The 26013-nt window shown below is 39.2% G+C and overlaps 1 protein-coding gene across 9 annotated transcripts in view; it reads right to left on the reverse strand.

Annotated features, from left to right (window-relative positions):
* The window catches only part of cadps2 (Ca++-dependent secretion activator 2), a 166671-nt gene continuing 140658 nt past the window's right edge, over positions 1–26013 (reverse strand). For 5 of the 9 annotated variants that reach the window (XM_047596394.1, XM_047596393.1, XM_047596401.1 and 2 more), the window contains 7 exons: positions 22453–22467; positions 19778–19852; positions 19381–19464; positions 19164–19196; positions 10040–10147; positions 4163–4267; positions 1–3502 (listed from right to left, as the gene is read on the reverse strand). In XM_047596394.1, the coding sequence (XP_047452350.1) occupies positions 3332–3502; positions 4163–4267; positions 10040–10147; positions 19164–19196; positions 19381–19464; positions 19778–19852; positions 22453–22467 (591 nt within the window). In that variant the 3' untranslated portion in view covers positions 1–3331. The remainder of the gene's footprint in view (positions 3503–4162; positions 4268–10039; positions 10148–19163; positions 19197–19380; positions 19465–19777; positions 19853–22452; positions 22468–26013) is intronic. The other 4 variants (XM_047596396.1, XM_047596398.1, XM_047596395.1 and 1 more) reach the window with 3 other exon arrangements.

The raw sequence follows: 26013 nt of genomic DNA on the forward strand, positions 1-26013 counted from the left end.
TGCTTTAAAAACACTTTTAATAGAGACACGTATTTAAGACACCTGAACAAAACAGGTGCACAGTAAGACAATATAAATATACTTCTTCATATAGGTTTTTGTCCTTCGGTTTTTGGCCTTGAACCGCACTGACACAAACTGGATCAGACACTTAAAACAAACGGCAGGCTGTTGCACACAGTCGGTCGGATCCTACATTAAATTTACAGGTAAAACGTCTTTATTTTCTTAACGACACATAAAGAGATGCTAGTGAGTGAATGATCAGCAGTGATGCCAAGCTTCGTCTGCTCACTGTTCATCAGGCTAAACACACTAATCAGATAAAAAAAACAACAACAACAACTTTTCTCTCAAGATCCTGCCAAAAAGTCCAGGCTTTTCCAGTTTGTTGACACATTTGTATGACTTTGATCAATGTCGGATATGATGAACATCAGGAAGTAGGACCATATCACTCTACAGCTCAATATTCTTTACAACAGCAAATATCACAATGAACAGAGATGACAGCAAGTGTGTAGTCATGTTTCTCAACGGTTATTCCCCAATCTCAAAGTTTAAAACGTGGTGAAAGTGAATATTTGTGTTTCTCTCTCTCTCTCTCTCTGTGTGTGGAACCTATTTCATCTTATAGTGGACAAGCAGCATAGGAATGTGTTCTTTTTGCTCCTTAACCACCTGAGGTGACCTGCTGAGTAGCCGAGGGGACATGTTGAACTACAGCAGGGTCAGATCCAGAAACTAAAGCAACATGTCATCAGCTGGAAGTTTAGTTGGACTTTGTCTGAAGATGTGAACATCACACTTTAAGGTAAGTCACAAGGCCGGCTTTAGAGCTGAAAGCTCATGTGTAAGGAGGATTCTTGAATTATAAGGAAGCCTCGAATTGTATTCCCCAACAGTGCTTTTGTTCGTAAAAGGTGAATGAAAAGTGGATATTATTAATATTTTCTATCTTTTCACAAAGAAATCTGCACATTTGACCATCATGTTACAACAACTTTGAAATGTAATGTAAAAGAGGTCTTTAGATAAATTAGGTGATCAGGCAGGTTGGAATCAAATACACAGGTTAAACTAATTCAGAAGAAGAAAAGAAGGAGCCATTACAGACATTTAAGGTGTTCTCATTCCAAATAGAAGGCCTTAGGACTTCAGGATAAACTTTTGTGCGCTGTGATGAACATCTTTAAGATTCGGAACACTGAGCAAAATCTAGACAAAGACTCAATCATAGAAACTTTGGCACTAGACGCAAATTGTGTTGGTAGAAAAAAAGTCACGTGGCTGATAGCTAAAGCTGCATTACCCCCTAAAAACACATGACTACGTGCAGGTTGGACCTACGGTGTTGATAGAGATCCCCTATGATGACAACAAAAACGGAATGGCTACTTGTGTTTTATCTCTATAACTGCTTTAAAACTTAATAGGCCAGGCAGCGGTGATTCTGCTTCACACATGTTCAAGATGCAGGTCCATCATTTTCATGGCCTCCAGAGGATCAGCTCCTCACAACTCAATGACCCCATGCCCTTTCTTCTTGAATGATTTTCAGTGAGGGGCGAAGAACAATAGCCAAACCATCATTAGAATAATGATCGCCATCATTCTGATCAGCCACTTGTACAGTTTATGTTTCATCATGAGCTGGTTTAGAAGAACGTGAACTGTTGGTCATCATTTGCTTCAAGTGGTAAAGGATCTAGAGAGCCAAAGTCACATGCTTTGTTAATCCAATTATCCACCACTGCTACTACAGGAAGGTCTGAGGTGTTGTAACAATGTCACACTTGTGTCATTATACACACGGCCGAAAGTTGTTGGTGTGCTAGGAGCACGAAATGTCCTCGTATTTGTTTAAACAAATAATCAGTGCTGACGCTTTACTGGTAATGAGAATCACCGTGGGTTGGAATGAGCACTGCAGCATCCCAGGGTTTCTATAAAGATACGACTTATATCCACACTTCAGACAGTTGAGACGTAAACTTTGATTACAACAGTAAAAATCGGTCAATTCAAAACCCTTTCTCAAATAAAAATACGCTCATTTAGTTCATTTTGCTGCTGTTGCTGTCACGATAATGAATAAGTGATATAGCTCAGACTCTGGGGTTCAGAGCACTGAATGATAAACTACAGCTGTGGGTGAACACATAAGAGAAAGGATCACTGAGCTCTGCTGTACAAAGTGACATCAATCAGTATGGCTGCGTGTGGAGGGGGCGGGGCCTCCTGTCCTGCAGGTGAGACAGAAAGGCGAGGTTCATCTGAGCACCATGCAGGTCAGGTTTAGACGCCTCGCCTCACCACCACTTACTGTTCATTGTACATTCTGACTCAAGTTTGTGGACGTATATATAACTAGAGTCTGGGCAATGGGCGTGTTACGGGTTGTGTAGCAGAGGGATGTGTCACTAAGAGAGTGTTCCTCCACATCTGATCAGGACCTTCATGGTATTTCTTACAGCAGCTGTACTTAGAAAGACAGAAGCTGGAAATGATTTCCATCTTCTTATAGGGCTGTCACACCAACATTTTAAATCTTGAATTTCTGAATTTCTTCAGGATAAATGGCAAAGTAGTGTGGCTGGAAAGCAGATTACTTCATGTAATTTGGGTTTGTCTTCATGGGACTGAATCGTATAGAATGAAATAAATAGTTTCTGTATCGCAGATTTATTCATCATCACTCACTGGTAACATGTTGGCAACAGGTGTCATTCTAGCTTTTGTTGAGCATTAGCTTTCAAGATGATACCAGCTATTAAACTAACCTTGAATGCACCATAGAGATGTAGTGAGTGTTCATGACTTACTGAAGTAAGACTTCAGTGCAATGGATTTTAATGCATTAAAACATGATTTGCTTCCACTTTGTAAACTCATAGGAATTGTTTCACACAGTTGATTTATTCAAGTTAAGTTGACTTTAACCTGTCCTGATCTTGGTCTGTCTCCAGTCACAGTATTAAACAGAATTTAGTTCTGCTTAAGTTCCAATGTCTTGAATGTCTTGAAGTGGTCGACATTTAGTTTGCTATCAAACACGAACATAACCTGTCCATTCTGATGATTAGGCAGGACAGCCCTTAATGTTAGCATGACTCATCTATTTGATTTGGGGTGAATTTAAGCAGCAAAAATTTAGTTTTCATTTTCAGCAAAACTTTATCAAAATATGTGTAACTGTTTCTGCTGAGAATTAACTACTTAACTGCCATGGAAGGTCCTGATCTCCAGAGGATGCCAATCAAGTAGCTGTGTGTGTGTGTGTGTGTGTGTGTGTGTGTGTGTGTGTGTGTGTGTGTGTGTGTGTGTGTGTTTAGTCATCCTCCTCATCACTGTCTCTCATGCTGATGCCCTGAAGGCTGTCGCCGGCTTTGACTGCCACTGTGGCTTCCTCCATCGTCAGCCTGTTGTAGATGGTCTCGTAGCTCTTGTTGTTCAGTGTGCCATCCAGGACACCTTGCAGCCTAAAGTCACGGTAGGTCTTCTGTTAAGGTACAAGGAATAGCACATAGGTAAAATGAGAAACGGAGAGTATCTCAGGAATGTGGAAAGCAAGAGGAGATGAATGCAGTTTGCAGTTTGAAAGGACAAAAGCGGGAAGACCGAGGCTCAAGGACGAGCAGAGTCTTTTATGTGTCTGGGAAGACAGACCGAGGCATCTGAGTGCTCTTTACCTTCAGTCAGGAACAATTATCATTTCTTGTCCTATTGCTTTCAGGTTAAACTCAGTACATTAGCAAACTACGAAAAGACAAAAGCAGTGGGAAGCAGCAAAACACAGTTGAGCAGTTTTCTTGCTCTTGTCTCGCCGTCTCTTCACACCGCTGCTTTCAAGGACACTTCACCGTGGTTTGATTTGTCTTTTTTTTTTCTTTCCTTTCCTTCATTGTCAGTTCTGACTGTTTTCACATGAGCAAGTCACAATTTAAGATGTTTCTTTAATTCAGTGTAGCAAGGCTCAGGCTCATTCACTGTTCACTGCCAATCCTTTCAAACAACAAAGAAAAGAAGACTTTGCAGCAAGTAGAGTCACTCTTACTGACAAGCACGGCCCTTTTTTCCCACACATTTGTGTGTGTGCATCTCAACATTGAATCCAGTACCCAAAGTTACAGTCTTTGTTAAATATTTTACATGAATTTACCTTTACAATCTTTATGAGGGTTTTCAGCTGGTACATGTGGAGCTGCAGGTCCAGTCGGTCAGTCAGCCAAACACACACTGCCTTCATAGAGCCGGTGTACCATTGCTGAAAGAAGCAGAGACAACCAAAAATGGACAGGAAACACACAATTATTAGTCAGCTGTAAAAAATCTATTACACTTACATTTATGACTCAGTTTACTCTTGCAGTGAAGTATCCCAGGAAGTGGAAGACTAACTGCTAGTGGTCATTAGCCCGGTTATAGAGATATTGCTGCTATTCCTGTTGATATGGTGGTGTTCTGACTTTTAGGCGTCATAGGAAACAATTACGGTAGCTCTCAAAGCCCCCAAAGTGAGCCACAAGACATTCTACTGAGTGTTTCAGAGATGTAGTTTTAGTTTCAAAGTTCTGAATGCCACTGGGTTTTTGAATGAGAGCGTCTATGCCCTGTAGGGACGTGGAATTTCTCTTTATGTGCACAAGTAATTGTTGAATGTATGCTCTGAGATTCACTATGACATTTCATAATGTAGAAAAAAAGAAATAAAAAAAGAAGAATAAAAACAAACAAACAAAAAAGAATAAAAAATAACCTGATTTATTAGTGCAGATGTTGTGACCTTAGACTGTTGGAGCACATTTCCACTGAAAGCATCCTCAAGCATGTTTTGAAGGAAGAAACCACTAATAAACAGTCGGAGGAGCATCCTTAAACTCAATTCTGTGTTTTTTCTTTTCAAAGGCTGAAGTATCCTTGAAAAGACCATGAATAAAATCCATATTATGTTAATGGTGTAATGGCTGTCACTCCTGTGGGCTCGCCTTCAGAGGAGTTCAGATGACAGCCGTTTGCTTGCTGACAACTTTTGAAACGCCTCGCTTCAGTCCAGGCAGCGACACCACAACACAAGGTCAAAGGATGTGTGGCGTCAAAACGGCAAAACTCAAAGAGGGTAAAACATTTACTTATTCAAAGACACCAATTTACTGGAGAACTCCTGGATACTGCACGCCAAAGGGAAAAGTTCGCGGCTCTGCTTTGAAATTTAAAGAGAGAGGAAAAAATCAGGCTCCATCTTTATAATTTTCATTAAACAATCTTCCTTCACACCTTCTGCCACCAGGTCACAGCTGCAGGAAAATAAAATGCACCTTTTCCCATCTGAAGAGTGATCCTCACTTACAGAAGCATTCAAAACGTTACTGGTAAAATGCACACATTGGGTGGCTTTATTCAGTTACCAGATACAAGAATGTTGGGCAAAATTGCTCTGACATAGTAATGACCTGTAATATTCAGAGCTCCTCTGAGAGCTGTTAGCAGACTTAATTTTACACAATGACTAGAACTGTAATTACCTTCCAATTTACCAGAGAAAAACAGTCCAAAGGTTATTTAATGCACTTGACAAAAGGTAAAATACATCTATAATCAGAGGTCGTGCAAATATTTGATTCCAGCTATTGTGTGAGGGGCCTCTGACCCCATTCACACAAGATAGTAATGAAGCAGTTTTTTCTTTCAGTCTGAGTAGTTTAGCCTCAACTAAATGAAAGAAAATTTACTCATGAAAGAGAGTCCAAGTTCAATCACAGCTCCTGATTAAATTTATTTTCTGTCCATAATGAATAAAGACATGTGCTTTCTTAAAAAGTCATGTCTTGTGATCTTAAAGTCACCGGGTGGTTACATTTTTTTTTTTTTTTTTCCATAAACATCTTCAGACTCTAACGATCCAACACTTTATATCATCTAATTCTACCTGTCTTAAAATCATAACCAGTGATCATCATCATCAGGAAGCTCCCGGGATAAAGGTGAAATCATGTTGAAATTTTTACTTTATTAGTCACTTTGCTCTGGTGATCAAATTGACATGTAATTTCACGTTTGATGCCATTATGAGCTGTACAGCTAGACTCAATGAAAATTTCTGGGTGGTTACCCTTAGGGTTTCATTATGGGCCGTGTTTCAACCAATATTGAGATAAAAAAATAATTCTACATCTAAAAGCAAAATATGCCTAACTTTAAAAACACAGGGATTTAGTTGTAGCTGAGTTTATGTCACCTGCAGAGAATATGCATGTATTCCTGTCTACTTCTGTTGTAACATTAACTCTCAATGTAATTGCACATTTTCCGGCCTTGATATATCATGTTATCTATTTCTCATATTCCCTCTGTTATTTTCTCCTCCTCCTCTCCACACAATACCACTTTAACCAGGAATTTTTATTGTATGGCGATCAGCTTGCGTCGGTGCTCGATGGTCAATGACGTGGAAGTTACTCCATGATATCTTTTGATATCTTTTAATTTTATCTTATTTTCTGCGAGGCGAGCTTCCTCAGAGCGGCTAATCAGCTGCCTGCTGGTTACCTTGCGAGCCACGTTATGGAAATTGAGAATGAAGATGCTCCTTAACTGAACTGATTAGAGGACGGGGATGAAAACAGATGGAAGGAATATGCGGGGGAGGGGCGTGGCTGCATTAGTTCTGTCAGAAACAATAACTCCATGATAGAGGGGGTTGTAATGCAATTTAAACATCTAACACACACTCCATTTTGGCACTGATTACATTTTTCCAAGTCCTACAGTCAATGGTATATTCTTACAGAAAAGTGCGACTGTATTTTAATGAAGTGTCATATGTTCAATTCTAGAGCCAAGATCAAACATTATGCAGTCTCTGTAGAAGATGCCTATTTATTTTTTCTGTATATTAATAAAACTGTACTCTTTTGGTCTGTAATAATAAAAATGTTCTTTACTAAATGAATACCAGAAGGATGTCATTGTTCACATCCGTTTTATTCTCCATGACACAGAGTTTGGTCTAGTTTTAAGATGTTGACAAAAATTTTGAGAAAATCCTGAACGGGAACACAAACTGCAATATGAAACAGATTCGTAGATGTAAATAGTGACAAAACTAAACATTGTTTTTTGGAGTTTGTTTCAAAGACATTTTTAGTCTTAATGTGAGATTGAATGACTTCTTGTCCTCGTTTCGACAACACAATTCGGGTCTAAATGTCAAGAGGATGGAGCTGTGTGGGTGTATGTGTGTGAGGGCATTTATTACACCCCTCATCTGCAAAATGATGCTCAGTGGTGAGGACCTGTACACAAACAGATGGTGCATGTAAGCGTGCACACGCAGTGTTTACCGAAGCATGTTAAGGGCCCACGTCTTTGAGTTCTCGATGCTTCAACAGTCTATTTCCTCTTTACATCCATTGATGCTGACAAACCTTGTTTTTAAAGAAAAGACGTTGTAAATGAATTTGACTGTGCCTCGCTCAGAGTCACGTAAACAAGACAATTGCATACCCCTAATGCTCCTGGCGGGAGGCCTGATACTGCAGTCGAACTCGGGATTGCTTTCTTTGTTACACACAAAACGTTTATCTGTGTGTGTGTGTGATACATGTTGAAGGGCTGAGTGGAGACACTTTGAGGCCCGGCGTCACCTCCTCCTCGGTGCATGACTGGGAGCTTCTGAGCTTCATTAGACTCATTCTCCTCCACCCCCCTCCTCTGAACACACACACAGACACGCACACACACACACACACAAATGAGCACAGCGCAGCTCGGCTCAGCCACAACACTCTGAACCCTCAGAGGAGGCAGTGGGTGGCAGAAATCCATCGCTCGGCGGCGTGCTGCTAATGTGTACGAAGGTCTGAGCCGCCATGTCTGGGCTGCTGCATTGACTCACGATGGCAGGCTGAAGCGTGTTTGACAACTCACAGCTAAAATATTCTTATAAATCAGAATCCTGCAGGTGGGGCAGTCAGTGAAGAAAGCGGACAGCGTGGGATGGAGAGATGGTTAGATGGATGTAAAGGCGGAGGTGTGGAAGGGTTTTCAGCTCCAGCAGAGCGAGCCAAAAGCTCTAGGTGTTTCCTAAGTGATAAACAGGTCAACAGAAGCAGCCGGTGTTTTCAGCCTCTAAGCGACCTGCTGCTGCTCTGAAACTGGAGAATCAAACACTATATACACCTGACTGCGAGCTCCATTTATAAAGACTTTACAGGCATTTACTGGATAACTTACAAAAAGATGTAAAGTCACAGCAGATGAAAATGTCACATTGTAAACTTCCTGAGACTAATACGTGAAACAAACTTAAATGGTCCAATGGATATTAGGAAACTAAACTGTTGAGTGTGTTGAAATATATACAGGACAGATACAATTCCCCTGTAGACAAGGTGATGCTCGTCAGGAAATCATAGATGGTTTATGAAGCACAGACTGCGGCCCTCCTTCTTAGAGTGGTGACACGGTTTCAAATGTACAGAGCTCTCTTTGCTTTGGCTGCTACCAAATAGTCATATGGCTGATTTCAGTGTTTCAGCTGTCTCATGGCAATTGGATGTCTTCCCACTTGCTCCCCTTTTGTGTTCCAGTTTTTGCCTAAATTTCCAGAGCAGGGGGGTGACCTTCATGTTGAACATACCTACAGCCATAGGCGTGTTGGTTTTGCATTCTTCAAAAATAGATAATTAACAGCTGGTGGGAAACATATAACACTAAAGCTGTGAACTGACTTAAAATTGCCAAGTTTTGATTAAACTCCCAGTTGTGACCTCTTGCCAGAGGACATGTTGTGTTCTCCAACCAACTATTAGGACTCACCAGCTTAACACCAACCAACACAACCAGTTTTATTCATGCTAACACCTCAATGAACTTGAGGGACGGATTGTAGCAAATTTCCTGGCACACACAAAAAACCTCCCCAATCTGTCAAACACATTAGGACAAGGAGTGGCATCATCTCCATGTCTGCCTGAAAGAATCATGATGTATTTGATCAACGTAATAAGCAGGTAAAGTTAGAGAGGAGATTAATCAGTGGCTTGGTGAGAGTCTGTGAATCAGGTTGTGTTTGCTGATCCTGCTTATTATATTTTTAGATAAACCTTATCAATCTTCACCTTGTTTTCTTCATGGATCTTCATGGAAGAAAGAACTTTGAAAAGAAGGAGATAGAGGGGTGAGAGGGAGAATGAAGACCACTGGGAACCAGAGTGAAGAGACAGAGGAAATAACAGAAATAAAGAATGTGACCAGGGAATATGAAAAGTGACACAAACAGGCAGTTGAACTACATCTGTGGGCAAAAAGTTGATTAAAATACCAAAAACATGGGAGCTGACTATAGGAACCTCAATGTCTGGTGGAGCCTGGACACATCATTTGTGATTTAGGTTCAAATGTTTTTGATACATTAGAGATGTGGGGCATAAAAAGAGGAAAACATTTCATCTGACTAAGTTTCAATGGATACAGTTTAGACGTCTAACGTCATTGCTGGAGTGACGGAAACAGAGAAACTAAATTACCAAGTTGCCAACATGGAAAAAGTACTAATCACTTTGTATTAAAATATTGTAATTAAAAAACATGTAAGTGGATAATCATTGTTTGCAGAATGCCTTGTTTGATAGACTATTTATCAAGTATCAAACAATATTGGAAATTCTTCAGTTAAGTCAAAAAAAAAGAAGACGACCCTTAGAAGAAATAATTGGAAGAAGCAAGACACAACACAGATTAGATCTTGTTGATTTCAGTGTTGAATTCATAAAGATCTAGTGGCCCAAAGCTAAATTTAAGCAGGTTGTAGTATGTAACATCATTGCATTGGTCTCTGTTCTATTTATTTCAATTAAATGGCCTAGTTTAATTGCTCCAACCCCTGAATTAAAAATATTTGCTTTCAGTGACTATCTCACATATCCACTTGAATAATACTAGAATAATTCTAGAATAGTGAAAAACAAGAGTACACTCCAGACATTAGACTTAATTTGCAGTAACCTGAAAGTGAAGGTAAGAAATGAGCACTCACATCAAACACCTTTTCAATGTAGAGCTCATCATTGACACGATCTCGAAGGATGTCCTGGTTCTGCCGTACGAAGGTGATGTAAGTGTCAGCAAGATCCATCCCAGGTTTCTGCAGGGCAGAGGACAAAAACAGAGTTGAAAATAATTTAGGGTAGATGCTGAATATATACAACTGTCAGACATTTACATAAAGCACTTTTTGAAACTGTGCACAAGTTTAAAATTTAGCCCATGATATGGAACAGACCCCCAGATGATAATGTTGACATGAAAACATGCAAAAGGAATCACTGGCTATATCACAAATTCAGCTTTGTAGGCAAAGCTCACATCGTATGTTCTGATTTTCTCACATCAGTTTACTTACAGTTTAACAAATGTCACAATTCACTCTATTCAAATTTCAGTCAGATTTTACAAATCTCTGTCTATTATCATTGACGGAGGCCCCTAGTTTAGTGGTGAGCCTTATGGTAGGCATGAAGACCTCCAGTGGAGGACCAGAACAAATGACAAATGATACATCGTACAAGAGATTTCAGTACATCTTTCAATGTAGTAGATGTTGTTGATGAATCTCTATTAATACATTGGGGGCAGTGTATAACTGCTGTATGTAAGATTTTGGTAAAGCCTTTAAGACGTATGTACGTCACCAATGGTCTGCATCTCTGTTGTTCTCTCTGTTGTCTTTCTTGTCTACATATTGGTTGTCTCAGTGTGTTTTGGAGGGCAGCAGATGTGGAAATAATTGGTACAGGTTTCCCACAAACCAATGAAAAGGCTTCAACAAGGACCTCTGCACAGCTGCTTGCGTGTCTGCAGAGGTCTGTGCAAGAACTCTGCACTGGGGATACTGAATGGATATTGATAGTGATATTGAATGGAATTTGGGGGAACTACCTGACAACTTTCCAAAAGAGTCACACTCACTGCCTGCTGTGTTTGTGAACTGTACAGAAAGACTCCTTTTTATTCATTAAGCAACTAATTCTGTCACTTTTGAATTGATGTGCAGCCCTGGGAATGTCTTCAAGGGAAAATGAAAGTGAATTCCCTTTTGTATTAAAATGAAGGTCCTAGGGTCACCATAAATTACCATGGGACAAATTCCATAAAATATATAGTTGAAAAAATGTAGAGTCAGTCTGTTTAATGGTGAATCAATCTAACTCAATCATGTTCATAATATTTATATAATATAAATAAATAAATAAAATTAAACTTTGAGTTGTTAATTTATTAAACCCAAAAATCTGGCGTTTTTGGGGATTTCCAGTCATAAATGCAGAAAATTGTGTAATACAGAAAAAAGAGTGCAGCTGACACTGTATAAATACTCTGATTGCACACACTAAATCCGTGTTATCCTTTAGTAAAGACGTTCAGCGTCCCCAGCTGCTTCCTCGATCAAATGAAGACAAAAACTATCTACTTTTTATGTGTTAGGAGCAGCAAAAAGCTGCTGAGGCTGTTAGACTGGAGGAAATGTTAACTGGTGAGGAAGCAGTGGTTTGTGTGGCGTGGAGAGGCCAGGGGCAGGAGAAGTGGTTAAAGCCCTGTTCATTCATACTCCCTGCTGTCAGGGGAGATTACAACTGTAATGCCTATTGTAATTGTCTTGACATCCTTCACACCCGTTTTCTCTGAGCCGACATGCGTTGGCCCCAAGGGGGATGTTGTTCTGCTACAGCGCTGTGGAGCATCGCACAGTGGTGGAAAAACAGGGAAATGGAACCTTCAGGAGCACAGAAACCTTTTGGCTTCACTTAGAGGCAAAACAGAGGTTGGAGACTGATTCAGATTTGGAATCAAGTATTTTACAAAAGACAAAACAAAAGTCATGATGGAATGTCACATAGCATCAAGGATCTTAATACGGCTTTGGTGATTGACAGAAAAAGAGGCAGCCATTTTTGGCACATTTTCACCACAGGGTAATATTTTCTGATGGATATGACTGACTTTGACTAATTAATTTGCTCAGGCAGAGAAGCGGAAACTGTAAACTTTACTATTTATTTTACTATATCCATTTAAAACTTGCATTATGTGTCTGTTATCATGTGGCCTTTATAATGCTTGAACTGTTAACAAGACTTGCATTGCTTTTGTTTTTTCAACTATGAAAATAAACACCTATTCTGTTTGACTTTTTCTCTCTGACATGATATTTTACACATATGCAAAGCTGTGAGGGTCTCTGACATTTATGCTTGACATTAATTTTGCCATTTGCCAATTGTCTACAGCGTTCCATACAGCTGAGTTATACATCCATTTAACTTCAACACATCCACCCACACAGACACCCAGAGTAGAAATAATAAATGAATACTTTCAAGTAGTTGCCTGACAAAAACAAATTAATTGGCAACTCTTTTGATGAGGAATAAATTTTTGATTTTCATTTAGTGCGTATCCAAAATGTTTCTGGATGCATCTACCCCATGTGGGGAATAGCTGCTTGTTTCCGCATGCCAGAAGAAAAAAGTAACCTCTCAGGTAAGTTCAATGTTTTCTGATAAAAAAAAAATATTCCAGCATGTGTTTCAGAGGTCTGTATCTGCTATTGCCAGACTGTGATCAGTCATAGACGTTTAGCTGAAATTCAGACGGACCAGCGTACAAGAAAACCTGCAGATAGCAGGGGTAAAAGTGGGGTCACATGGCCGCAGGGGGACTGCTGTGTATGTGTGGAAATGGAGGGGTGGCTTCAGTGTTTCATTCATCTAGAAGGAGGACGGGTCAGACCAGTGACTGACAGGTCTGTCAGAATCGCCATAATCGTGTGGACTGAGTGGAGAAATGAAAACCTGGCATGTTGGCGACAACGAATAGGCTACATTACTTGTCACATTGTTTCTATTGTGTTCCAGCAGACACTTCCAGGTCATGTCTACACTAAAGAAAATATACTGTATGTGTACATGTCAAAAGGTTTCTGTCACATACAACGATATTTGTTAGTAATTTTCAGATGCTAAAGTATCCTCACAAGCTGAAAAACCGGAAGGGTGTCTACAGTAGAATTTGCATGCTACATCAACATCCCCAACATTATTACTGATCAATAAGCGGGAATGATCTTAAAAACTGGGGTTATGTTGTTGCGCGTTTAGTCTCAAATTTGACACTTGACTCTGTGACGTAGACAAACTCTGATTAGTTTTTCTCCTCTGCTATTTCCAGAATCCCATGGACTACACCCGTCTGAACACCCTGTTTCACCACTCCTTCAAATCTGTTGTCTGCAACCAATGAGTTCTTCTTTGGTTGTTGCACATATGTACCAAGGAACAACTCAAAGCAAGTCTTTGCAAATGTGGCTTAAAACATGGCTCACTTTAAACTGAATGGTGAGTAACTTCCCAAGTTGGGTCAACAGTTAAGTGTTGGGGGATGTGCTGTAACCTGCTGCTAACGTCTTGGTGCCACATCCCACAAGACACCTTCAAAGGTCTTGTTGAGACCCCAATTTAGTGGGTCAGAGGGGATTTGGTTTTGCAGGGGTGGTCATAACATTTACAAGTATAGGCTGGAGAGACTGACTGTGGTAGAACTGAATAAATTCATTTGTATTAATGTGCTCAAGTTCCAAGTACGAGATAAAAACTATACTACAACACTGTGTGTATGTGTGTGTGTCACCGACAACATATCACTGCCCCTGTTTTCACTTGAGACATCTATTTTCACCCTTCCATCCCCTTAAGGCTTGTCTCAATCATTCACCTCCCTTTTCTCTTGTTCTGACGAGGTGACAAAGCAGCGTGACAGATCGGAGACGCCGGCACAGTTCCAGCCACCGAGATTAGGAGTTTAACACGAGAGGAAAGAAAGACGGAGAGAGGGAAAAAAAAAACACGTACAAGCAGCTCAGCGCTCTTGTCACGCTCTGCCCTCTCAGCCTGTTTTGTCTCCTTCACTGTTTCTTCGCTTGTAGCCAAACACCAGTAATCCTGTCTGCGCCCGGATAATGGATGTCTGGTTGCTCGTCAGCATTTGACAACAACAAAAAAAAAGAAATTGACAGTGTAAATTTAAGCAATGTTCCTGTTCAGATACGGATGGGGAGTGGTAGAGGACCAGAATGTGTGTGTGTGTGTGTGTGTGTGTGTGTGCGCGCGCATCTGTGTGCGTGCGTGAGGGGTGGCGGGATTTGATAATGAGTGGTTAGCAGGGAGGAGGGCAGTGAAATGCCAGGTAATTACACACCGCTATGGGCCCTGTTTCCTGCTGTGGTTTCATTACATTTCAGCCAGGTGCATGTAGTGTTTGTGCAAATATGCATGTTTGCATGTCAGAGCACGATAAGTCTATAATTTAAAATAAGTGTAAAAAAAAAAAAAAAAAAAGATTATTAACCCTTGTACCAATAAAGACCGTTATGTATTAATGCCATTTACTGACATCTGCATCAGCATCTCAAAGTGCTTATTCTAGTGACTTGTTTTGTCTGACGGTCTAAAAAAAAAAAAAAAATTATGAGAAAAGCAAAAAGCAGAAAAACAGAATCTTTGTGTTGAAAGAGAGAAACCAGATTTTTATTTGACAAAGAAATGGGACTTACTGATTTGAATGATTAAGCGAATATTCATTTGTAAATATTATTTCTGTTTCTGTTGCTTAACCTTGGTGAAAAAATCCCATCTAAAAGATGGATTTTGCATATACTCTAAGCCTTTCTCCCCACATCTAGCACATTCGTTGCTCTTTCCAAATGAAAAAAAACAAACAAAAAAAAAACAAAACAAACAAAACAAAAAAAACTGCTTAATACATACAGCAGTCAGAATCGCTTTTACTGAAATTATAAAATCACGTTTCACATGATAACCACATGGGAAATTGTCATACCTCATACAGCACTTCTTTCCACATACAATTTCCCACAGTATGGTAAACATAGGATATACTGGATAGGTTTTATGATATAGCCTCAAAATAGAAATTCTATTTGGCAAACAAAGAAAAATGGTTACAAAAATATTCAGGAGAGGGTTTTTCTTATAGTTTCACATTTCCATAATTTCTTGTGAGATTCTAAAATAATACTACTTGAAGCATTATTATGGGATGTGTTTTACTACCTACAAAAAAAAAAAAAAAAAAAAAAAATAGATTTTGGAGGGGCATTTTTGAACTGCACCTTGTCAAGAGGCTGAACCCCCTAAACTATAGTTGGTTTACATATTGTGTGGAGAAACGTTTGAGGGACTGCGTTGGGTTGAAGATGGTGAACAGCCAGTGATGATCCCTCTTCCAATGTTTGTGTTTCTGCTTTGCCAGTGTGCATATGTTTGATATGAGCATGTGCGGCTGTCAGTCACTGGTATCTTGGCTGTACAGGCGTGAACACGTCCTGCTGAACACGTGTGAGTCAGTGTGGGAAACACACACAGTTAATGTCTCCAACCATTTAGTGTCGGTATACTACGACATCACAATCAACTACAAGCAAAGGCCATTCACTGAAAGTAGTAATGAAATTACACACTTTACTTAATGTGTGATTGAAATTCATCTGGAAAGAAGTGGGAAGAAATAAAAAAGGAAAAACTACACCTGACTATAAACTATAAATAATAATGATGTCGATGATTTGAGAAAATTCATTTAGCACTCAATATCATTTTCATTTAGAAAAATAAAAAATTATCTTTAAAAAATATTTTATTATTATCAGTTATGGTTATAATGTGGTTATGGTTCTAATGGTGATTACAGCAGCAGTGTTCTGTTACATTAAAACTCTGGCTGATGATGACAACAAGCTAACGCTGAAGGTAAGAAATATCAAAACATTTCTGTTAACAAATCTCATTCTTAACTGCTGAGATAAACATTTTGTCAACACTCGCCATCATTAAAGTTTAACAAACTGCTGCTCAGCCCCAAATAATCCAGAGGTCTTGATTTTAGTGACGAGCTTAAATACTGATAGGTTGCCTTTAAAAGTGTAACTCTAGCCGGTAATATTAAAGAATTTAAAGTTCAGAGTTAATTAAAACAGCTGTAAAATTAACCTAATTAACATCAGTTGGGACTGATTAGCTAGTAATATCTGAAAATGATGATGTAATAAGCTCAAACTGAAAATGTAATATAAATTCATTTAAAACTGTTGAGAGTCTAGTATAAATATTTGGATGTAAGTGTAAAAATCTAAACCAATGAGGTCGATATAAAAGTATTTTAAAAGTGCAATATCTTTCTAGAGAAACACAAAAAGTGTTTTGATATAAATTAGTAAAGAAATGAAAAGAGAAAGTGAAGGATGAAAAATGAAATACAGCGGTGAAGATTCTCAGTCGTCCAGGACGTGATCTTGAAATGCATGGTACTAGTTAGAGCTGAAGGAGTCTTTTGAATGAGCGGGGACATGTCCTTTAGAAATTGTAAACAGTCCTGTGGCGTTGATTTAGTGCTGAGATGCGTTGAGGAGGAAAGCTTCATCTTTTCGTGACAAGGTGTGGGGGGTGGATCTGTAAGGCTCCGGCCCCTGCTGTTCATACTAAAAGAGGCTTACCTGAGTCGGGTTCCCTCCACACAAAAGACCAAAAGGCCAAGGTAGCGGTTACATTATAATTTCAGGGAAGGTGGGGCTGAGAGGGAAGTCTGGAAGGGGACCAGAGAGCATTATGGGAAGGTAGGTGGGAGGTATTGTGGCGGGTCAGGGAATTAGGAAGGTTAAGTGTGGTAGTTATGCTGGTCTTTATCTCAGCTGTTCAGTGACTCAGTGCAGAGATTTCTCACATCTGGTGTTTCAGCACTTGAGTATTGATTGTGTAAGGGTTGAATACAATCTCTGCTTTTAGCACCATTACTTTGTTTCCTTCATTTAGGATGCTCATCCTATGAATCAATGAGTATGCCCATAAACTACTTAGGCTCCGTATATACACTCCTAGTCTGGTAGGACCATATCAAAATTCTGATATGAGTTTACTGTAAAGTGAAATGCCTTTAAAGCTTTGCATGTCAGCCTCTCTGCACACTCAGGACCTGAGAGTTCTCAGCTCACACATTAGGGTCAAAAATGGAGCACTATGTGGAGCTCACACTGAACAGAAGCACAAAGCTCCAAGCTGGTTTTATCCAGAGAACATCTCATTAAGGTTTATGAGGATGTCTGTCTTCTCAGTGCTGACACAAACAGGGATGTGTCACTGTCTGTTCTAAAGCAGAAATTATGTGGCTAATTGAGTTAAATATGAAAATGTTGCACTGACCTGGACTTTTTAAAACTTGAGTTGTCATTGCTGACATTTGTGGTATTCATTAGTGGAATTATTTTTTGTCGTTGCTACATTGGACATTTAATTATTGTCATTGTTATTTTGAGAATTGACAAAAACACGATTTCATGCATTCATTTAGTTTTCTCTACTTTAACAAATACAGTGACTGCAGAACATACAGACCTGTAAATTGTGTGTCACAACCCAAAGATCAATGACTTATGGAAAGCACAAAACAGTTCCTATTTGATTAAATAGACCTGGAAAACAGGGCAGACTGTACCACAAACCACATCACAGCTCTGAAAATAAGAGTTTGCTCATTTGCCTGTTAGTCTTTGTGCTGAATATTACCTGATGATGTTGTACAGTGTAGAAGTTATATAACGTTACCGTTATATTGCCTTTTTGGGACCATCAATCGGTTTGTGGGTAGATATGGTTTCTAATGTACAGGTGAATGAATGGTTCCATTTTGTGAATCTATAGCATTACAGAAAAATTATGTTTTAATAAAAATGTTTTTCAGCAGTCACATGGCTGGAAAGTAAACATGTAGATGCAACTAGCAGCCTGCTAAATTAGTTGAGCACAAAGATTGGAAACATTCAGTTTCACCTGTACAAAAACCGAAGTGCAAAAACAGGACTAGTTGCCAAGCAACCGTGGAAACACCAAGACGTTACTGGTTCCAGCTAAGAAAACAGTCCAGCGCATAAAAGTGAAATATAAGGAGTTAATTAGTGAGTGGGTGGATTTTGTTATCTCAGGATGGATAAAAGTTAGTTGTTCCCAGACTTTGTTCTTGGACAAGAACATATAAGACATCATCTAAGATAAGATGCTGCTCAGTGTAGCTTCAAATCTGGCGTTCAAAAGTAGAATTCCTAAAATGTTTAACTTTAAAGTTCGAAAACTGCATCATGTTGAAAAAAAAGAATAAATATATAATGAAATTCATCCATCACATGCATCTTCACTTTTCTCCTCTCAACATGAAGAGCCCAATAGTTCCTGTGGTGCAGTGAACTAAGTCCAGAATGGTCAAACATAGACATAACCAATAGGCAGTTTTAATTAAATGAAAAAGATTTAAGCTTTAATCAGCTTGTTTCATAATTTTTTCCAAATTAAAATTATGTTTTACAGCTGTCAAAAACATGTCCTGTCACACACTTCCTAATAATTCCTTGTCCTTGTATTTGTGTTAATTGTCAGTTTGGATTAAAGCCGGAGAGATTTGAAAAACTGATTTTAAAATATCCTTAAATCCCAGTGGATGCTTTTAAAAGCTGCCAGATTTCATATCTCAGAAATGTAAAATGTGCAAATACCCAAATCACAGGAGAATTGTACTTTGTTAATTTCGATGTGTTTATCACTTTAGAAAATGAAGGGTCACCTTCTCTAGATCTAATTCTGGAGAATAAACCTCTCTGTCTGAGTCGCACATTGAACGTTGTCCAACGTTAATGCCTCACCACTTCCACACTTTAACTTCTGTGTTGTACATCTTGCTGTGTGTCTCCCTCCGTTCGCTGCGTCACAGCCTCTGATCTTTGCCACACTGCCACAGTTCTTTAATCGCTCGACACCTGAATGCTGCCACCACCCACAGAATCACAAAACACATCTCCAAGGACAAGAGTGCAATCAATTAGATTGTTGCATGATCTCCAGCTCTGGAGCGGCGCATGGAATTAAAACCTTCTTTATCTTTCACATGTTTGATACAGTGTGACAAGAAACTGACAAGTGACTCAATGCAAAGTGCGGCCGCTTTGCATTTTTCTCCCAATGCTTCGACTGCCTCAATGGGAATGGAAACGGAACTATGTGACAGACAAGGTGAAAAATAAAACAGCAAATCGACAGACTCACAGGAACTTCCACATATTTGGCAGCTGCTTTCACCTTTCAGGGGAAGGCAGAGGGAGTAGGAGGAAAGGGGAGGAGGAGAAGAAGAAGAAGAAGAAGAATGATACTGAAGTTTAGCTGAGAAGATTTGGTTTCCAGCAAATAACAGGTTGCCTCTGTGAACAGTGAAAGAAACAGCTCAGCGCTCTCTTTTTTGTGGAACAAAAACCTGGTTACTCACTGTGAAAGAGAGGATTGAAGAGAAGAAAGTGCCTTCATCATATCTTGAGAGTTTGGAGAGGACGCAGTCTAAAACAGAGGCAAACTGCAGGCGGTGGGGGAGAGAAATAACAACAATTTACCATCCTCACTTACATCTTGCATCAAATGTTCAAAAATAAAATTGTAATATAGTCTAATTCAGAAACCTATTATATACATCTCAAACACTAGCGATATATATTTTTTTCTCTTTTGGAAACCAGCCAAAACATACTCACTTCAATGATGATTTTAAATTAAAAATAACCCTGCACCCCTAAAACTTGACTATTTTTTAGTATTTGACAGAAATGACAAAATAATATACAACAGTAAAAAGACTAGAACATTTTTTTAAATGCTGAAAAGGGATTTACCTTTGAGACAAGGCTGGAAATCATTTCTTTGAACGCCTCGTCAATCAGAACATCGATTTTAGAGTGGTACTGTTGCTGAATGGGTGTGGGGGCATGGAGGTGGGGAATAGAAATGTTTTTATTGGAGACATGGACGAGAACAAAAAGCAATATTTTGTTATTTTCAGGAAAGTGATGGTACACAAAGGTTAAAAATGACTCCATGCTTTCCTCACACAGAACAATATTGCCTGTACTGTAAAAGACATAAATAAAAACCAACAACACTCTGTGTGAACATCAATTCTGCACACACACAAACACAAGTGCACACACCCCTACTGACACAGCGAGGCGTGAAAAACCTTCCCATCCATGAAACGCTGCTGAGTTAAGCAGCTAATAGGATGCATTATTTGGCTGAATAACATTCCCATCCGCGCTGGAAACGCAAAGGAATCTGAAGGATACTTTTTGTGAGTCTCCCTACAATTAGAGCAGCCTTGTATTGCTCTAAAGCACCGGTCCAGCTGCGAGGACCAAAGGCTCACACAAGATTCAATTAATCCGCCATTTCATGTCTCGTTTGCCCCCCCCCCACCCCTCCCCTTCCGAAAAAAAATATTCATGGCACCTTTTCCCTTGTAGGAAGGAGAGAAAAACAGGCTGGGGCTGAGCGCTGAATGGCAGCAGCAGCAGGGGAGTTCATCTCTTGGCGACAATGCCCTTTCACTGGCCATCCAAAGAACACCCAAATTAAAAATTTCAATCAACAAAGCGCACAGATCGCTGACAAATTGTGGGTCCAGGGAGGTCACCGCCAATTTTTTTCCCCTTCCACAAGTCTACAAATCGGCAGCTCTCTTTCAGTGCGCTGAATCTTTCTGGCAAATCTTGAGGGCCTTTCTTTTCTCTCTTCTTTACCTCAATTAACACTGCTGTTTTTTCCTACAATGACGGCAATAAAAAAGCAGAGAAGGATAGAAGAAATTGTTTGGTCTTTGCCATATGCAAAGCAAATACCGAAAAGAACAATTGTTTCTTTTAAAAATGTTTATTTGCTTGTTAAGCAGCAGCCACTGCTGCTGCTTCATCTCTGAATTGGGTCACATTTTTAACACGACCCCGCAACACTATTCAAAGGCCCCAAGCAACAACACGGCAGCAGACTGATTAGCATTTTTAGTGATTCTGGTTGATCGGTCGACTTTATCAGAAATATATAAAAGCAGAATTTAATTTAATTTAATCAAGGGGAGAAGTTTCTCTTCTGGATTAAACTGTCAAGTGCAGATTCCTTCCAGGCCATCTGCTCGCTTGCCAGTCAAACTGCTGGTTTCCCCATAAACAACAAGGAAAAGAGGGAGCTGAGGCAAAATTTGGCTTCAAACATGGCAAACTGAAATGGATGACAGTTAGCCACTGGTCAGGTCAGGCCGTCTGTGGTCCTAGTTTTTGTGCTGTGTCTCATACTACTGGCACTAATCACACCCCTCTCTGGACTAGCAACATGGTGAACCCATAAATGACAGAAATCGCTCTCATTAACTGTTTGGCTTAGTGGACCAATGGCCATGAAAAGACACTATACTTTCGAAATTTTCAAATATGCAAAGACTGTTTTCATGCTGATCATCTGGAATGAAGAAACCGAAATACAACCGATCAGCATGTAAATAAACTGGCATGTGTAGATCAATAAGCAGGGCAATTAAATCAGCCAACAAGTAGCATCAGTAGTCGGATGTCAGCCTGTTGCCGTGATCCTGAAAATATCATAAGCTTGTAAGTGTAGCATATGCCATATCCACGTAAAAAGCATTTGAGCATGTATTTCTGTTGCCTCATGTATATATACGATGGAACAGATATGCTCCTCTCTGAATGACTCTGTCTATTCACGTGGCATAGCGGCTTGCTGGTTGCTGGTAGTGTGCACACAATAACCCTGTAATATAATATAAAGAGGTTGCGCTACAATGACAAAAATTATGTGGACGTGTCTTCAATGCAGATATCATAAGTGATGACAGCATTTATACTGTAACATCCACAGTCAATAAGAGATAATAAAAATCGAATTAATCTGTAACTGAATGTAAGGTGCTTGCTTTTCAAAAAACGCTGATATTGATAAAAATTAATGAAGCTTGAATGATCATGTCTCTCTGACTGGTGAATTATACCATGAATTGTACCATCTAACTGCAAGGTCCTTGATTTGAATCGGTCTGGGAGCTTCGCAAGAATTACACTTTCTCCTCTCATTTACCTTCAGCATCTTGACTGTTAACTATACAATATTTATTACATGCATGTGCCAAACAAAGGTGACAAAACATAAATCAAAAGGGTTATCTGTAAATATAAAACACCCAACAGAAGTAAAGTAGGACTGAAATTTGCATGACTATAATGTGGATAATATAATATTATAAAAGCCCTTAAGGATTATGAATGGGCAACAAAGTGAACAGCTCAATGTTAAAACTAAACTAACATAAAAAGCTTAAAATTAACTTTGGTGTGTTGTTCTGAAAACTCCTAACAAGTCTTCATTTGATGATGATTTAAGAACTTTTATTTCCATGACTGAATTAAGTTTGAATTAATTAATTACAGTTTTAATATTGGGAAATGTTGAATTAGGTTGTGACAGTAAGAAATGATGATGAGAGGAGGATGGACGTACTTACCCATTGTTTGTCAGTCTGGGATTCAAACAGTGATGTAGAGTACACAGGGTGAGAACATAAAGGGAAGATAAAGAAAAGAACATAATCACAGTGAGTCAATATGTTTGTTTAGAGTTTAAATTCTCTGTTACCGAAACAGCGAAAAAATGAAATGAGAATGTAACATATTTCATGGTAGTCTAAGACCTGAGGCATGCATTTAAGGATTGGGCTGTTTGTATTTTTTGTTTCTAGACAACAATTTTATTAAAAAAAAAAAATCACTTTATGTCCAGAGATGATCATGTTTTTTAGTAATTATTTCCCAAATGTTTTAAGTTCTTCTGCAATTTTTATTTCCATTTCTTTCACAGTTTTTAACCTTGAAGCAAACATTTACACACTTTCTTTGTGATGAATAAGAGAAAGTAACTGTGAGACTGCGTAACATGTCTTTCAGCTGTTAAATCCAACATTATCATGTTATATACCATCCATTGTCAGCTTTAAAAATGAAACGTAAAAACCAGCAGAAAGAAGACAAGGTGTTAAAGATTTTCTCCTTTTCAAAACTCCTGACAATGTTTCATTCTCTGGGCAAAAATTCATATTACCGTTTAACCATCAAGGTTATTCAGACAGAGTTTGGAGGCTGAATGAAGTCCATCCTCAGAAATATAATATTTATATCCACACTGTCAGACGAAGGTCTGTTGTATGTAGAAATGTAGATGGACTACATGAAATCAGTTTGTCCCTCTCAACTAGACACCCCATGCATTTGTGAAACATTGCATTAAGAATCACTCTTAGGTCTTCAAGTGCAATTTCTTTTAGTACAGCCACAGAATAAATTCTAAACAAATCCTAAAACAGCCATTAAAAACTTAAAATTGATTGGTTCCATAAATACATGAGAGACTTTATTGGGTCATTTTGGTACCAGTGATCCACTAATGAAGGCCAAGCTTTTTATCAAAAGACCATTACCAAATTTAACCATTGTCAAAAATGGTTAAAACAAGGAACCCAACCCAGGAAACATGCCTGGAGATACAGATTCTCAGCCAGGAAGGGTACAGCTGCCACCAGATCACCAGGAAGTGCAGAGATCTCTAGCAAGAAATGACCAAATCCTGATCCACATGTGCAGGGAAAACCGCTGAATGATATCACAGGAGGTCAAACAGCAGTGGTCAAACCAAACTAGTGTCCAGTGTTTCACCTACAAGGCTGTCAAGAAGCCCCTGATCCAAGAGACCAGAGATTAGACCAGCATCGTTGGAGACAAGAACTGGACAGTCAAGAACTGAAAGGAGATTCTGTGGACAGATGAGTCCAGTTTCTAGCTTTATCTTCCTCCTGCTAATGTGAGGGTGCAGAAGACCAGGAGAAGCATTATCTCCAGCATGTACAGTACCTACTGTCAAACATAGTGGAGGCAGTATCATAGTTTGGGGATGCATGAGTGCTGCTGGTGTTGGTCATCTCACTGTCTGTGATGACACATTGAACTATTTTGCCATTCTCCAAACCCACATGCTCTCTTCTGCATGTTCACTGTTCTATCGAGGTCTAAACTAGATGTTTCAACAAGATAATGCCCCTTGCCACACATCCAGGACAAGTAGAACTTGGCTGCAGGAGCGCAGTATCCAGGTCTTAGAGTGGCCAGCTCAGTCCCTGTACATGAGCCCCATTGAAAATCTGTGGTGGATTATCAAAAGATCAGCCAGGATTAGAGCTCTACTGCGTGCTAATGGCAGGAGTACTAAATATTAATTTGTTGATGTACATATTGAAACCGTAAAGAATCTAGTTTACTGGTAAACAATAAACCAAAATAAATATAATTTGAATTTGATTGTGTCTGAAACACAAAAAGATTTTTCCACAAGGAGATGTGTTCTTACAGTGGAAAGAACATTTTTGTACATAACTTAAGATGTTTTTTCTTCTCCTTCTCAAAGCTTTTGGTTCTCCATTATCGTCCATGTAAATATCAGAACAGTGTATAGTATATTCCAGATGCTATAACCTGTGAGCTCACGTTGCCTCCTTGTGATGCCAGTATACCTAAATATGATGGTTTAAATTAATGAGGGGGAAAGACACAATAAGAACAGTGGAGGCCAAGTTGGCATACTGCTTTGGCTTTAGCTAGCTTTGGCTAGTGGTGCTGAAGCTGGTGATGAGCAAAGAAATAAACAGGTTAATTTAATACAACACAAGTAAAACAACTTAATGAAAAGTATTTGTTCTTAATATGAGGGGGCAGCATTTTACTAAACAGAATCACTTTATTAATCTCAAGGGGAAAATTACTTTTCGTTACAGCAGCTCCTACTCAAAGTGTTCAACAAAGAGCAATGTAGGCAATAAGAATAAGTAAGAATAAGTAGGCAATTATAGTAAGAACACACACATCAATGTACTGTATATAAATATAAGAAATATATACAAAAATATGTAGTTACTTATAGGTGTAAGTAAACATGTGTTCTGAGTTGTTGCTCTATAATAAGGGTATATTATACACATTACATAATTGTACTATATATCATTACAGCATTAAACGTGCTTTGAAGACTACGATATACATGTGAACCAACAGCAGCAGTAACAGCATATGTGGTTGCTGTTTAGATGGACAGAGCTAGTATACAGTGTGTCTCTCCAGGCAAGGTTCAGTGTGTGTCAGCAGGAGTAAATGGACAGAAGGTGTTTTCGAGCAGCAGAGGTCTGGTGGAAGCTGGAGAAGTGAGGATGCTGAAGGTTAAGAGAACAGCAAGCTTAGCTCTCTGTCATGACTGCCGGCGGCCAAGGGTTTTGCTCTCAGCGACGTCAAGGCCGCTGCCTCACACAGACTTCACGGTCATCCATTTAACAGCTCATGTCGAGCGTTTGGCCGTTTCAAGTGAACACAAATACTCCTGAACTCTCCTTCTGCTGGATGTTTGGAGGGAAACCGTCATGTTTTAGTGGCTGATCTGACAGTTTGACTTGACCTGTTCAGTGTAAGGCTGGAAATAAAAGACGGCTAAGGGGTTTTGGAAGCCGACACTTTCTCTTTGTGACGAATTGGTCTCTGATGGGCAGTTGTGAGATGCTAATTGAAAAATACATCCATCCATCTGTCTCAGCTGATGTCCAGACAATTCTTAACAAACAAACTATATATTGTGCCATTGTAGAGATAATTTCAAAATGATCCTAGTTCAGATTATGCTGTTGTTGCAGATTATTTGCAGATACTAGTTCAAGTGTTGGTCATACCAAAATCATGAGATTCCCTCAAATCATTTAATGTCTGTGAAGTTGCTGCAATTAAAGGCATCCATTAAAAAAAAAAAAAAAGTGAATATGCATAAACCTTTAATTGTTGTCCAGGCAAACAGTCAAAGATTGTTCCTACCAAATATCTTCTTAGATAACTAGCGTGTTGCCTGTTTGCTAGTCACCCAAAGTAGTTTACTGGCCATCACTGGGCTGACAGAATGGAGCCTGATGCTAAATTTCTACTACTTTTACTATTATCGTAGAAATGTATACAATATAGTATTAACTACTGTCAAGTCCATG

The sequence above is a fragment of the Mugil cephalus genome, chromosome 10 (assembly GCF_022458985.1).
Source record: "Mugil cephalus isolate CIBA_MC_2020 chromosome 10, CIBA_Mcephalus_1.1, whole genome shotgun sequence".
Taxonomy (NCBI): domain Eukaryota; kingdom Metazoa; phylum Chordata; class Actinopteri; order Mugiliformes; family Mugilidae; genus Mugil; species Mugil cephalus.